This window comes from Plecotus auritus (genome assembly GCF_963455305.1).
Source record: "Plecotus auritus genome assembly, chromosome: 6".
In the NCBI taxonomy this organism is placed as follows: domain Eukaryota; kingdom Metazoa; phylum Chordata; class Mammalia; order Chiroptera; family Vespertilionidae; genus Plecotus; species Plecotus auritus.
Window position 1 is genome coordinate 143,101,263 of NC_137773.1, and position 15,958 is coordinate 143,117,220.

The 15,958-nt window shown below is 42.7% G+C and overlaps 1 protein-coding gene across 2 annotated transcripts; it reads right to left on the bottom strand.

The window, feature by feature from the left end:
- Nucleotides 1–5,301: 5,301 nt before the first annotated feature.
- Nucleotides 5,302–15,888, bottom strand: MBD4 (methyl-CpG binding domain 4, DNA glycosylase). Of its 2 annotated transcripts, none has more exons than XM_080675591.1 (8): nt 15,593–15,888; nt 13,464–13,688; nt 12,186–13,036; nt 9,768–9,842; nt 9,556–9,690; nt 7,472–7,621; nt 6,895–6,998; nt 5,302–6,002 (listed from the first exon to the last, which is right to left on the bottom strand). In XM_080675591.1, the coding sequence occupies exons 1-8, from the start codon at nt 15,679–15,681 to the stop codon at nt 5,925–5,927; spliced, it is 1,707 nt and encodes a 568-aa protein (XP_080531717.1). In that variant the 5' UTR covers nt 15,682–15,888; the 3' UTR covers nt 5,302–5,924. The 2 variants fall into 2 exon arrangements, with proteins under 2 accessions (XP_080531717.1, XP_080531718.1); XM_080675592.1 differs by having other exon boundaries at nt 5,310–6,002; nt 9,768–9,839; nt 15,593–15,883.
- Nucleotides 15,889–15,958: the final 70 nt, after the last annotated feature.

The window sequence follows — 15,958 nt, forward strand, 5'->3', positions numbered from 1 at the left end:
TCATCCCTACCCAAAGTCACCCCTACCCTCTTGAAGGTAGTGTGCCTACCACACCAAAGAGTTTGGATTTTAGTGATCTTTGAGGTCCTCTGTCCATTGATAAGAAAGTGAGGAGGGCTCTTATAATAAAACTATTCGCGCATGGGTGGGGTCCCTGGGCCTGGCTGGTGATTGAGGTCTATCGGGGGGCTGGCTGACCAGGAGAGGGATCCCAGGAGGTTGGCCGGCCCCCCAATCAGGGCCTATGGGGAGGCTGGCCGGCAGGGGAAAGGGACCACAGGAGGTTGGCTGGCTGGTGTGGGGGGAGGAGGACCGAGGGAGGTTGGCTGGTAGGGGTGGGGGCGCAGGAAGGGGCTGTGGGAGTTTCACTGTGTGAGTGCACTGACCACCAGGGGGCAGCTCCTGTGTTGAGCGTCTGCACCCTGGTGGTCATTGTGCGTCATAGCAACTGGTCGACCAGTCATTTAGGTTGTCCAGGTCGACTGGTCGTAAAGGTCGCTTAGGCTTTTATATATATACTAGAGGCCTGATGCACGAAAGTCGTGCAAGAGTAGGCCTTCCTTCCCCTGGCTGCTGGCACTGGCTTCCCTCTGGCACCTGGGACCCTGGCTTCCCTCCAGCCACCAGCAGGCACCAGGGACCCGGGCTTCCCTCACAGCCCTGGCTTCGTCCAGAAGGACATCTGGTCTAATTAGCATATTACACTTTTATTATTATAGATAGATAGGTCAGTATGTAGTTGTCTGTAGACACTGTGAAAATGTTCCTGAGAGACTGATGAGCAAAGTTCTCAGAGGCTAATCAGTCCCATTTTCTACCCAGGTCAGGGAACTCCTTTTTCTTAAAAAAATATTTTTGATTTCAGAAAGGAAGAGAGAGGGAGGGAGGGAGGGAAGAAGGGAGGGAGAGCGGGGGTGGGGGGTGGAGAGAGAGAGGAATATCAATGATGATAATCATTTATCAGCTGCCTCCTGCAGAGCCCCTACTGGGTGGGGATCGAGCCTGAACCCCAGGCAGGTGCCCTGACCAGGAATTGAACTGTGACTACTTAGCCACATTGGCTGGGCAGGGTACTCTTTCTATAATGCCCCTGGCATACTTTGCCTTTGTATACTTCCGGTGACAGGGAGTTCCCTGCTTAACTTTGGGAATGCCTAATTCTGCCTGCTAGAAAAGACTTCCTTATATTGACCTAGAATTTCTACCCTTTGGTCCTAGTCCTCCCCACCAATGCTTCAGAAAACACATTTGTTCCCTCTTTTTCTGGGATAGCCCCTCAGGTGTCTGGAAACAATTCAACTTTAAAAAAATTCTCCCTTTTTCCCTTGGATCTGATTCAAATCACTTCCCAAATTTCATCCTATGTCTCTGGCCACTTGTTCTTGGGCCCCTCTTTTCGTATCCACCATTTAAAAGTTGGTATCTTCCAAGCTTACACCCAGGCTCTCTTCTTCTTTCTTTTTTTTTAAATAGGGAGGGGGGAGAGAGAGAGATAGAGAGGGAGAGAAACATTGATATGAGAGAGACACATCATTGATCGGTTGCCTCCCATATGTGCCCAAACCAAGGCAAACCTGTAACATAGGTATGTGCCCTGACTGGGAATCGAACCAGAGACTTTCTGATGCTCCAATCAATTGAGCCACACCAGCGAGGGCTCTCTTCTTTTTTAAAACCAGTCTCCTTCACTCTATGTTTCTGTAGCCCTCTGTATGCTGAGGACAAGCATACCAATATTTATGACTTAGAATTACCTCCAGTTTTCTACATATAGTTGCTCCACTTTGATGGCTTACAAGGATCTCAAACTCAACCAACTAAGACTAAACTTGTCTCCATGTCCCTGTCCCCACCTAATCTGGTTCTCCCGGTAGCTTCCCTATCTCTGTGAAAGGCACCTCTATCTACCAGGTCATCCTAATTACCGGCCTGAGTATCATTTTGATTGCTCTTTTCCTGTTCCTCATCGGATCAGTCCCCAAGTCCCTATAGTATCCTCTGGTCTGGCCTTTCTTCCTCACCTCCCAGTACCTCCCACTCCCAACATACTGAGTCTGCCAATTCAGTCTCACCATTCCCAGTGGCTTCTCCATCTCTCGGCTTACAAGATCTTTCATGATATTATCCCTTCTGACCTCCCTTGCCTCTCACTTCTAGCAACACCATGTCTCAGGTCTCTGTGCATGCTGTTCCCTAGGCCTGGAATGCCTTTTCTCCCCCTTTTGGCTTGGAGAACTCCTTATTAAGCTCCAATGTAGAGATCTCTTCCAGGACCTTGCAACAGTTCCTCCCCATCCTCTATATTTAGAAAACCTCTTACTCCTGGATGTGGCCCTGGCCCAGCATTTACTCTTTGTTCTGTAATCATGTTTGTCTATCCTTCACCTCTGATGTTGTAGTGCTTTGCCAAGGACTGGTCCCACAGCAGGCCATTGTCAAAAGTTTGACCACTGAGAGTCTTCATGCCTCTACTCCAGCACCAAACGCATTAATGTCCAGTGAAGAAATGGGGTGAACCTGGGCCTGGATACCTTTCCCAGGCATACGGGGTTGGGCGTCTGGTTTCTAAACCAAGGCAACTTGACCCACTCCTCCAGCCCAGGCATGGAAATCTGAGAAATGTGTATGACGCCCCCTCCCCCTCCCCGACTCCCTGGCAACCCCTCACCCAGAGGGGGACGGCACAATAAGATATGGGCCTCCTGTACTTGCTCGCACTACACTTGGGCGCGTCCGCCTGGGCTGAGAGCTTCGTGGAGGTGGCACTGCTTCCGGGAGCGGGAGCTTACTGAGCATCGACAGGAAAAAAGCCTCGAACTTTTCATAGGAATAGTCCACGGTTGTGGGCGCTGAAGAGAGGAAGATCTGTGTATGTGCGTGTGCGCGCGAATGCGATCCCTTGCTTTCGCGGGAGTGTCGAGATTTATAAAAACAGTAATTTTAAGTTTTGCGAGAGAGTTGAGACTCGCAGGGCATGAAACAGTCGGTTGCCAGGACTACGGATGTCCCCGCGCCAGTTGGCTGAACGCCGCCAGCCACTGTCTTGCACTGGAGGCATCAGGGAGCAGGGAGCGACTTGCGAGGGACGGAGATCCTGTGGATTAGATTCTTTTCACCCGTCTGGGGCGGGGCGCTAGACAACAGTAGCGGTGGAGAGTTCCTGGTTTGGCGAAAGGCAAGATTTCTTAGTTTGGCCCAGTGGCCCCTGAATCTGGAGTGATAATAAATCCCTGGTTTTCCAATAAACCGTGGGATCTTCAGCAGGTCTCCATTTTTCCATCTCAGCGTTCTCATCCAAAGAACAGGCCCTGTTTTAGGAACCCACGTGAGTCGTGGCATATAGAGGCAGCTCTTTTTTATATGCCTTGCCACTGCAAAACAGCATGCCACGGTTGGGAATTACAGAATCCGAGAACCGGAGTATTAATAATAAACATTTGAAATGCCCATCACCTAATAACTAGATAAACTAAATGTGATCTATCCATACAATGGAATATTGTTTACTCATAAAAAGGAATGAAGTAGCCGTGTCGCATCATGCTGCGACACAGATGAATCTTTTTTATTTTTTAAAAATATATTTTATTGATTTTACAGAGAGAGGAAGGGAGAGAGATAGCTATAACCATCGATGAGAGAGAAACATCAATCAGCTGTCTCCTGCACACTCCCCACTGAGGATGTGCCCGCAACCAAGGCACATGCCCTTTGACCGGAATCGAACCTGGGACCTTTCAGTCCGCAGGCCGACGCTCTATCCACTGAGCCAAACCGGTCAGGGCTTTTTATTAAAAAATTTAAAAAAATATATATTTTTATTGATTTCAGAGAGGAAGAGAGAGGGCAAGAGATAGAAACATCAATGATGAGAGAGAATAATTGATTGACTGCCTCCCGCACACCCCGCACTGGGGATCAAGCCCGCAATCCCAGACATATGCCCTTGGCCAGAATTGAACCCGGGAGGCTCTATCTGTTGAGCCAAACCAGCCAGGGCAACATAGATGAATCTTGAAGACATTGTGCTAAGAAGCAACACACAAAAAGCCATGTCTAATTCAATTTATAAGAAATTCCCGCCCTAACTGGTTTGGCTCAGTGGATAGAGCATCGGCCTGCAGACTCAAGGGTCCCAGGTTCGATTATGGTCAAGGGCATGTACCTTAGTTGCGGGCACATCCCCAGCAGGGAGTGTGCAGGAGGCAGCTGATTGATGTTTCTCTCTCATCGATGTTTCAAACTCTGTCTCCCTCTCCCGTCCTCTCTGTAAAAAATCAATAAAATATATTTAAAAAAAAATTCCCAGACTAGGCAAGTTTATAGACACTGAAAGCAAATTAGTGGTTACCAGAGGCCCACGGTGGTAGTGGTGGGGGCATTGGGTTTGACTTCTAACAGGTACAGGGTTTATTTTGTTTTTTTTTTGGGTGATGTAAATGTTCTTGAGTGCTTTTTCTGGGTAAAGTACCACCTTCACTGAAGTGCATTATTTTTGTGACTCTCCACAACCTGAGGTAGATACTCAGATCATCCCTATGGGCCACATTAACATATTAAGCGCCCAGCCTGTTTTGTCTTCCGGGCGGAAAGTATAGTGTCAGTCACTGGTGACTAAATGGACGCTTAACGTCTTGTGCACCCAAAGGTTGCCAGTTTGATTTCTAAATCAAACTGGCAACCTTTGGGTGCACAAGACGACACCCAACCAACTGAGCCACACCGGCCAGGGCAGTAAATGTATTTTTTTTTTTTTTTTTTTTTTTTAAATATATTTTATTGATATTTTCACAGAGAGGAAGGGAGAGGGATAGAGAGCTAGAAACATCGATGAGAGAGAAACATCGATCAGCTGCCTCCTGCACACCTCCCACTGAGGATGTGCCCGCAACCAAGGTACATGCCCCTGACCGGAATCGAACCCGGGACCTTTCAGTCCGCAGGCCGACGCTCTATCCACTGAGCCAAACCGGTTTCGGCAGTAAATGTATTTTTTAAATTAACTGCCTAATACATACTGTACTATCATTTTACATGTTTGGCTACAAACTCTTTGATTACTTCACTTTAAAAATACTTATTTTAGAGAGAGAGAAAGAAGGGAGGAGAGGAACAAGGAAGGGAGGGAGGGAGGGAGGGGGAAAGAGAGAGAGAAACTGATCGATTCCCTGTTCCATTCACCTATGCAATCTGTGCATTCATTGGTTGATTCTTTTATGTGTCCTGACTAGGGATAGAACCCATAACCTTGACATAATGGAACAACACTCTAACCAAATGAGCTACCCAGCTTTTTCATTACTTCTTTTAAAAAAAAATTTTTTTTTATTGATTTCAGAGAGGAAGGGAGAGGGGGAGAGAGATGGAAACATCAATGATGAGAGAGAATCATTGATTGGCTGCCTCCTGCCCGCCCCCTACTGGGGATTGAGCCCACAACCCGGGCATGTGCCCTTGACCAGAATTGAACCCGGGACCCTTCAGTCCACAGGCTGACGCTCTATTCACTGAGCCAAACCAGCTAGAGCTCATTACTTTTTGATATAACAATTGTATAATATCATTTTTATAGAAAGAGAATAGAAAGTCTAATCTTTCCTCAAGCAAGGTGGAAAGAAATTTGCTTTGTGTTATTGATAGTTTAGAAAAGTATTTTTCATCTTCAAATCACATTTCACTATTGGAAAAGTCATATACATTTTTATGATTGTTGTCAAATCACAATTTATTTTTTAAAGAAATCTCAAAACATGTTACAGCACATTCAGTAGTAAAGATCTACCAGTGACACACACATTAAGAATTAGGTTTCTCATTGGGCCGATTAAAACCTATATACCTGGAAACGTAGTTGGTTGGCTTAATGGAGCTCTGAAGAGTCAAAGCAATATATAAAAAGTGAGTTTTAAAACATCACAGAGTTTTTAAGACAGACTTAATTTTTCATGGTTTTCCCAAAGCCAGTCATGATATTTATTTAACTTATGGTCTTCAGGGTGCACCTGTAAGAAATGAGACAGAGGCCTTATGTAAGTTAGTCAGAAATACATTTATAAAATTGATTTTTTAAAGATTTGGTGGGAGAACATACATTATGATAATATACCTGGAAATTATAACCTTTAACCTAACTGGACTCACAAATGTTTAAAATGATACCTTACATTAAGGTAATACTTTACAGTGTATAAAGTACTTTCCAATTTAGTACTGATCTTCACCAGAACCTGGGGCATGAAGTAGTGATAACATGACCAAGGAATAATATACCATTTTCCAGTAGGAGGTTATTGACTCAGAGTTAAATGAATTGCTCAGGTCACAATAAATGATGGAGCAGGGTTGGGCTTGGCCAGACACACCTAGCTGATCACAGACTAAGAGGACAGTGTAGCAGGCTACCTAGCAGTGCTTACCAGCAGTACACACCCAGATGCCCATGTGCTAGGCAAACTAAATAGAATGGGCAGCTGAAATAGGATCCAGTTACCACAAAAATAGTTTGAGACTATTAGGAGAAACCCTGGTAGCATTCCAAGCTCAAACCTGCCTGCTTTCCTGTGGTGTACTTTTAAAGACTCGTAGGATTGTGACAGGAAGAAAACTACATCAGGCTTAAAAACATTACATGAATGTAATGACAGGAACAGGGCCAAATGACAAACTGTTGGAGGTCAGTCAGAGGTCACACCAAGGAGTCTTTATGGACGTGGGAGTATCTATGGATCCTCTCCTTGCTGCCAATAACTCCATGCCACCCACTGCCCCTCAAGTTTGGAACAAAATTGTTTGTGACTATAACAGCATGTCTGTCCAAGAAATAGTTTTAGCCATAATAGTGGACTTATTTTGTCTCAGAAACAAGAGGATGTTCTAGCTGCCAGTGGACCTCACCTGCTTCCACTCATTGATGCAAAAAATTCGGTAGGAGTCATTGCCGTATTTGCCAATCCCATGAAGCTCAATCGGATATCTCCACTGCTTCGTCAGATACTCATCTGAGAATACAATAGCCCACATATCAGACCAGCCTCTAGAAAGACACTTTCCCAAAGAGTGTGGTAATGGAGGACTGGATGGGAGAATAGCAGAAAGGGGCAGGGAAGAATCTTTCCTAACAACCCCAGTTGTGATTGCTCTTTCTCCTGAGTTCCTAAAGCATCTCTGTCTGAGTATCTCATCTGCCACTTACTGACCATTATTATTTTGTGCTAACTCAAAGAGGTATTGTCCTGAGGGCTTTCTGCTTCAATGACTTCTTCCTCTAATTATGCTCACATGGCTGGGCAACGATTTATTGCATGGGTTGATGGGTGACTGTGGTTTGGGGTAAGTGAACTGTTTTTAAATGCCTTTGGTGCTTGAGCTGAATGACTTCTATTAATGTAGCATCCATGGACATAAAAGTTTAAAGTGTGGCTTGCTTATAGAGGCACAGTTTATGTTTTTCCTTTGGGCATATGGGTATTACCTGAGAACTTGATAATGGTTTTTGCTCGAAGTTCGTAGAGACCAATAGGTTTAAGAAGTTCTGACACATCTCTCCAGTCTGCAGTTCTTGCTACCTCAGCTGAAGGATACTTCTCCAGAAACTCCCAAAGCACAGGAATTGCCATTTTACCTGGATGTAAAGATAACTATGTGATTACAAGCCTCCAGATGGGCTAATTTATGTTCTGGTACTTACTCAACTAGAAATCTCATATAGAGCCTTTTTTTTTTTTTTTTTTATACCATTATTGAGAAGTCATTACCTAAACCAGGGGTCCTCAAACTTTTTAAACAGGGGGCCAGTTCACTGTCCCTCAGACCGTTGGAGGGCCAGACTATAGTTTAAAAAAAAAACTATGAAGAAATTCCTATGCGCACTGCGGGCCCGGGACGAGTCGGCTGCTAAGCAGGACAGGCAGCGGCACCCGGCAGGCCGGATAAATGTCCTTGGCGGGCCCTCGGGCCGTAGTTTGAGGACTCCTGACCTAAATCAATAACCACTTTGAGAGTGAAAAACCAACACCAATAATCTATTTGGTTAACAGTCCAGATTATGCTGAAACCTGACCCTACATAATACAGGGGTGGGCAAAGTAGTTGTATGAGAAACAAGAGTTTTTTCTTGTATTATTATTTATTAACTAGAGGTCCCGTGCACAAAATTCATGCACGGATGCGGTCCCTAGGCCTGGCCAAGAGTGCGAGCATCTGGCTTGGAAGGGCAGATCCCAGCTGACCTCTGGGCCCTGGGCAGCACCTGGGCCCTCAATCCCCCATGTTCCCCCCTCAGCCTGAGTCATGGTGCCCGAGTCCCCATGCAGAGATGCGGTGAGTGTGGCTGGATGCTGCAGGCCAGGGCGCAGCATGGGCCTCTGGGCTGCCCAGTGGCGCTGCACGGAAACCGGGCAGGCAGCGTGCTTTCTCGTGCTGTCCAGGCCAGCCTCGCAGACTGGCTCGTGCGTGAACCCATGGGGAGCCCGACCAGCCTGTGGTCCTGGAGGCTGTGGCCTGGCTCACTTGGAAGATGCCACACGGGTGCGGGGCAGGTTCCTTGTGGGCGCCCAGTACATGAGCACAGAGGGCTTCCCGGGTGTGTGCGTGAGCCCTAACATTGCGCTGGAAGGTAGCAGGGGGAATGAGATCAAGCTTGGTGGACACCCCGCATTCTCACCATGCCTCCATTCCCATCACTCCTGCACCTAGGTAGCCGGCGAGAGGTCGCAGCCCCTGCCTAGGCTCCACGTCACCAATGCCTGCCATGTTCTGCACCACCCCCTGGTGGTCAGCGCACATCATAGCAAGTGGTCGAACTCCTGGTTGAACGACTGTCAGAGGGGACAATTTGCATATTAGGCTTTTATCATATAAGGATTATTGTATGAGTTATTTGTAAACCTACTTTTGCCCACACCTGTATTAGTTTTTACATAAAGCATCAGATAAATAGTGTAAAAGCATATAGAACAGGTGTCAATGACATTAAAGAAAGCATTCAATGAAAAAATGATTTTACACATGTCCAAGGGTGGAGGAATGTTATGTAATTGATTTTCATTGATGACCAAAACTAATCTGAAAGCCCTAACCGGTTTGGCTCAGTGGATAGAGCATTGGCCTGTGGACTCAAGGGTCCCAGGTTCAATTCCAGTCAAGGGCATGTACCTTGGTTGCGGGCACATCCCCAGTAGGCGGTGTGCAGGAGGCGACTGATCGATGTTTCTCTCTCATCGATGTTTCTAACTCTCTATCCCTCTCCCTTCCTCTCTGTAAAAACTCAATAAAATATATTAAAAATAAAAAAAAAATAAAGGACTCAAGGCGGCTTTAAAAAAAAAAAAAAAAACTAATCTGAAAGTAGAAAATAAATGAAAATCTGCTCCTTAGTGCTATAAAGGCTAGCCTAACATTCTCATGGGTGAAGAGCTTGAGGGCTGAAAGGGGAAGGCTTTTACCTGAGGTCACACAGACTCAAAATCAAACTTGAACATAGGCTTCCCAATCAATTCAGTGCTCTTTCTCATCATACTGTCTCTAATAAGGTACAGATTAAAATAATCCACAAACCTGAGGTGCGATTGAGAAATATAGTCGCTATGAGGAGCTTCCATGGATCGTGAAAAAGTGTTTCTTGGACAAGATTAAAAGGTGACCGAGGAGGTGTCCACTTCTTAAAGGCTTTGCGACGTGGGGGGCTAAGAGCTGAACAAACACAATGCATCAGAGTTGGATATCTGAAATAGATTTAAAAATCTGATTTTCTGATTGGGAAAGGATACCTTCTTTGTTATATTTGCTGGAAAAATATAGGCTTGTTTTCCTTTTCTCTACTTGTGTCCGTGGGATGGTGTCTTCTGAAAAGGAAGAGTGAACATTGGTTGTAGAATCTATGGTTTGGCCTAAAGAAATATGCAAATAATAATAACAACAATAATAATAAAAACTACTATTATAAAGCATTAGGTGTTTGCCAGGCAGTATGCTAAACACTTTACAAAAATTAATCAATTTAATCCTACAAATGACCGTAGATATGGAAATTGAGGTACAGAGAAGCTGAATAACTTGCCCAAGGTTAAGTAAGTAGTAGAGTTGAAATTCAAATCCAGGTAGTCTGACTCCTGAGTTCAGGCCTTTAACGACTCTGTTACATTAGTTCTCTATAACTTATGATCAGAGTTCATAGTATTGAAACATTGGAAATAATATGGAATATTTTAAATTATGACACTTTTGTACATGTTGTCATTAAAATATTTTTGAGAATATGTCATGAAGATTTTCTTACATCTTTAACTTTCAGGTGAAAAAAAGCAATATTCTACATGTGACCCCAATTTAATTTTAAAAAGTATACACAAACACACACACACACAAACACACACACACACACACACACACACATATTTACATATACTATATATATATATATATATATACACATACATATATATATACACACACATATATATATATACATATATATATATTTATAGAGATTAGACTAAAATAAACTAAAATGGTCTAATGGTTGTTTCTGAATGGTAATTTTTCTTTTCTTCTTCAATTTTCTAAAAATTCTGCAGTGAACATTTTTACACTTGCCAAAAAAAAAAGGGGGGGGGTGGATATAGACAAAACAGAACCTGTAGAAAAACCTAAGACCACTATCTACTGGGAAGTTCAGTTAATTTACCAAAGACTATTTGACAAGTGTTTTCAGGCTTCCCGTTTCAAAAAATCATCACATTTAATACCCCCATTAGCCATATCCTTTAAATTTGAATGTCAGTTAATAATACCTTTTATTTGCATAGCGTGAAGCCATCTTTTTCACTTCTCATTTTATTTTACAATATTCTTGATATGAAAAACAGCACTAGTAAGGGTTATTACCTCCATTTTACAGATGGTGAAACTCAGAATTAGAAATTAAGCAACCATTCCGAAATGATAGTGGGACTAACTGGAGACTGGGCCAAATATCCCAATTTCCAGATAATTAGTTTAGGGTTTTTTGCCTTTCTAGTTTAAATAGGTAAAGCCTAGTAGAAAGTTTAAAAAAAAAAAAAAAAGCTAGAACAAAGGAAACTGAGCTTACTAGCTATATGATAATTTTTTATGGGTTTCTGTAAATAATTAATAACTAGCCTCCTTTATTACTGGAGACTGGGGAATTTCTACTTAAGCCAATGGGAGAGTCTTTACTATTACACTGAACATCTATTAACCTAAGGGTACTTCAACTTATATTGAGAACTAGACTTTATGTATAGGATAAATAAATACTTCTATTGGAATTGCAAAAGAATGTTTTTAATATTTAATTTTTCCATTATACTAGCAATAAACCTACATAAGCCTTAAGGGTTTAAGAAGCTCAAAGTCTTTAAAGAACAGACGTGAAGAATTCTTACGCAGGTCCTAGGTATATTTGGCCACCTTCTGTTAAAGGTGGAAAAATTCCAGGTATAGCAAAGACATAAAATCATGAGTGGGCCTGACAGCAGGAATAAAGTCTAATCCCCTGCTCTACCAATTTGTCCAGGCTGTCTCCTACAGGGTGCTCAAATGGTCTCCTTTTTATTTCTTATTCACTGAGGTATTATAAAGGCAAAAGTCCTCAGCTCTAAACTATATTACGAATAATAGATGAACTATGTAAGTACAGTTTTGAATTATTTAGAGCTCTAAAACAGTTTAGAGAAGCATTACATCATCATAGATGATAAAAATGACTATGATACATACAAAATTGAATTGGAAGTCACACATCTGTAATAAGTATTCTCAACCAGTTTATATAATAAAGGAGTCTTCCCCAAACCTTTTCCATGTGAAGCCTTTTCATTTCCCTCAAGTTGTAAGATTACTGGCTGGAAAGATGGGAAGAAGGGAAAGCACTGTTCAGAGTCCGAGCTGCTGCACCAGGGAGAGATGTTAGCAGCTGTTAATCGCACAGTTCTCCTTTACTAGGGGCATCAAGGCAGTAGCCAACTAATTCCCTCTGCCATAGGAAGGGGTTTGAAGATCAGTTAGACAAGGTACTAGGATCAATTGGTAGAATGTATCTGATTTTTGGCCCTACCTCTTCATTCTACTCCCACATCTTAACCGGTTACAGGCATGAAATACAGTATTCAGGAATATAAACTGCCTCATCACATTTTAAATAGCATTTTAAATGCACTGAGTACCTTGACATATTTTAACAGAAGTGGAATCTTTCTCAGTTTGTGAGCAGTTGTTGTCCATTTCAGAGCCACATTCTAAATTGTCAATATGCAAATGTTCCTTCCTTTCCCCAACTTCTACTTTTGTTATTTCCTCAGATTTAAAAAAAGTATTCTCACACTTGTGTTCTGCTTCTTTGTTCGAACATAATTTGTTTATGATGCCAGAAGTTGTTTGTTCAAAACTAAAATTTGATCCTGAACGCAATGATTTTTCCTTTACAAGGGTCTTTTCTTCATTGGTCACATTGATGGTCTTGTTGCTTGCTTTGGAATCAGAAATGCATAAAGTTCTATCAAGCTGACTTTCTTGTGCAACAGGTTCACTTTCAGCTTCTGCCTTATTATGCACAGATTCTCTTTTTCTATTACTTTGAACAGAATCTGGAAAACTCTTCAGGCACCCTGTTTTAGTTTTCTTAATTTGAATTCCTTTCAAAGTAGTCCTCTTCTCTTTGGACTTTCTAACCTTTCTGGAGTCAACATCATTAACACCGTCACCTTCTTTCAAAAGCAAATGCATGGAAGTAAAGTTAGATAGTTCCCTGCTATCTTGGAATTCCAAACTACCACTTGGCAGAGGAAACACATCTTTTTTCCACCTGCTTCTTGTCCTGAGGTTCCGGTTTGAAATGCTACTTTCATTTTGCAGTTGGGATGTCAGAGCTGCCGTGCTGCAGTCTTTATATTTTGACTTGATGCCCCTTTTAGACAGTACAGTAAAATCAAAATCCTCTGGTTTAAGAGACTTCTCTTCATTTTTGTGAAGATAATTAGCAAGTGAACTTTTAGATCTGAACTTCAGTCCTTGTGGGCTAAAAATGATATGACAGGAAACATTGATAGTAAATAAAAGTGACTTTTGAAAAGAATCAGACCACATTTCAGATGCTTAATTAATAATTTCCAAATGTTGCCAGGGGTATTTGTCATTTAAAATAAAAATAGTGATAAAATGGTATTTTTAAGTAGTTTCCTCTATGAGGAGGAATATGATACTATAAAATAATTTTACAAATATAACTTAAGTGAGACTTTATCATTAACCATTCACAGTAGGAGAAAATGTATGTACTTGTCCCTAAATCACTTGATAAAACTAACCAGTGACACTGAAGGAATAGAATCCATAATGGTTTTATGGCAATAATAGAAAAAAGTCAAGATACCTGCTATACTTTCCAACTACCTGTTTAAACAAAATTATTTGGCTGCACTATCTTTACCACTTTGCATGCTCACCTGATAAAATATACATCATATCTCCCGGCTGTTTTTCCAGATAACCTTTGCTTCACAACTCTTTCCCATCCACATGGGACAGATTTATGGCATTCTGTCATTTCAGCACCACCACACTGAGCAGAAGCAATGGGTTCTTTCAGCAAGGGATTACACTCACTGCTGCTGCTTATCACCATTTGTTTTTCATCTTCTACTCTTTGTGATCCCAGAACATTTTCCTTGCTGAAAAAACAAAGTATAAATGATTAGCTTATTTAAAATTGATTTTAGCCCTAACCGGTTTGGCTCAGTGGATAGAGCATCAGCCTGCAGACTCAAGGGTCCCAGGTTCGGTTCCCATCAAGGGCATGTACCTTGGTTGTGGGCAAATCCCCAGTAGGGGGTGTGCAGGAGGCAGCTGATCGACGTTTCTCTCTCATCAATGTTTCTAATCTCTATCCCTCTCCCTTCCTCTCTGTAAAAAATCAATAAAATATATTTAAAATTGATTTTATTCTGCTTATTCAATTTAAATCTATGACAGAGCAGGAACCACATAGCGCGATGAGGGCCGTATTGATGTGGAGAGATCAAGCTGAACAGTGGTGAGGATTTGGATTATGGGAGAGATTAAAATCAGTATGGATCAGTTTTATGTTATGGGAATATCCTTCTGCCATCCACAGTCTTCAACATGGGTTAAAAAGGGTTGCAGCCGAAACCGGTTTGGCTCAGTGGATAGAGCGTCGGCCTGCGTACTGACGGGTCCCGGTTCGATTCCGGTCGGGGGCATGTGCCTTGGTTGCGGGCACATCCCCAGTGGGGGGTGTGTAGGAGGCAGCTGATCGATGTTTCTCTCTCATCGATGTTTCTGACTCTCTATCCCTCTCCCTTCCTCTCTGTAAAAAATCAATACATTAAAAAAAGGGTTGCAAATCTCTACACAATGAAAAGCTCAAGCTATTTGCTAGAAACTTTTTAAAATTAATCATTCAATAGGGCTATTATAAAGACTTCTGATGACACTGGCATAATTTTAAAAATATGAACCAAATGCTGAGCTCAACAGACCTGCTTAAATGAGTCAGTGAAGAACCCTCCCCTTCCCCAAATAAGTGAGGTAAAAATGTTATATATACATTCATTTTTCTTGGGGAGAGTATCACTTTCATCAGATTACTTACCAAAAGGTAATTTATGACACAGATTTTTCAAATCTCTTTCATTCTTGATCCTCATAATCTTATGAGGTAGGTTGGATAAAGATTACTCTAATTTTATTGATAAAATTGAGTGACAGGAAGATTAAGTTATTTGCAGAGCTGATATCAGAACCCAGGTCTAAAGCTAATATTACGCCCCCTGTACTATTATTGAAAAACTTCAGTAGAGTATATCCTAATCACTAAATCATACATTTAAAAAACTGAATGGGTATAATGATGTCTAATACAACTTCTTTTCTAGAAATAGGGAAACCAAAGAGCTAGTGACTAACGAAAATTAGAATCAAAGTCTTCTGACCTAAGTTGGGGCCATATAATTTTGGGAAGCTCGGTGGATCTTGAGAAATTATATAGTTCACAATTTTAGAGATAAGGAAACTGAAATCTGGTGAAAAGAGTACAAAGTCAACATACTGGGTTTAAATCCCAGCTCTGACATTTACAAGTTACTTAACCTCTCAGTCTCCTTTCCTCATCTGTAAAAAGGAGATACCTTTTAAGGTAATTCGGAGGATTACATTTTCAAAGAAAAGTAAGTAACTCATTTTAGCCCCAGATTGCACATATACAAGTACTCAATACATGACTGTAGCTTCCTCTGTTACTTCTCAGAGGACCCATTTTTGGGGCGCTCTTGGATGCTTAACATGACATCTCCTTCCTAGGATCCTCCTACTCAAGTAGACGTCTCTTTGTACCAACTCCCTGCTCCTCGCAGCTCTCGTCATTTTGGGTAAGAAAGTCGGGAGCACCCCAGAGCTGACCCCACCAGAATAGTACTTACTTCCAGCCTTAATTCCTAGTAAGTAAACCTTGAGCCTTGAGGTCTCTGTGGACTCTAGGAAGACCCACCCACTTTTATTCCCCCGCTCCCACTTTACAAGTGGTGAAACTGAGACCCGAAAGGGGACAATAACTTGCCGGAGGTCACACGGCCGGTCTGGGTCTGGGCTCTCACTAGAGGTGACGAAGGGGGCAGCTCCACTGTCTCCCCGGCTCGGACTCTCCATCCCAGTCGTGCCCGTCCAGCGGACTCCGGCTGCACCAACGGGCCAACAGGGTGCGACGCCCAGGGCGTGGAGCAGAGTAGGATGTGAAAATTTCTTGGGCTCAGAATGCTAGGCTGAAACCTAAAGCTGAGGGCGGTGAAAATCTGTCAAACTCCATAGCCGCTTTCTGGCCGCCCACTCTGCCTCAGCTATTTCCACCGCTGGGCCAATAAAGTCCTTTGTCGAGGAAGACGCACCGCCCTCTGCCCATTCTGACCAATCGAGCGCGCCCCAGTTG

Coding starts and splice junctions, on each gene's coding strand:
- MBD4 (XM_080675591.1), bottom strand. CDS start 15,681: ATGGAGAGTCCGAGCCGGGGAGACAGTGGAGCTGCCCCCTTCGTCACC. Junction 13,037..13,463: donor TATGATGTATATTTTATCAG/GTGAGCATGCAA, acceptor TATCATTTTTAG/CCCACAAGGACTGAAGTTCA. Junction 9,843..12,185: donor TTCTGTTAAAATATGTCAAG/GTACTCAGTGCA, acceptor CTTCCTTTTCAG/AAGACACCATCCCACGGACA.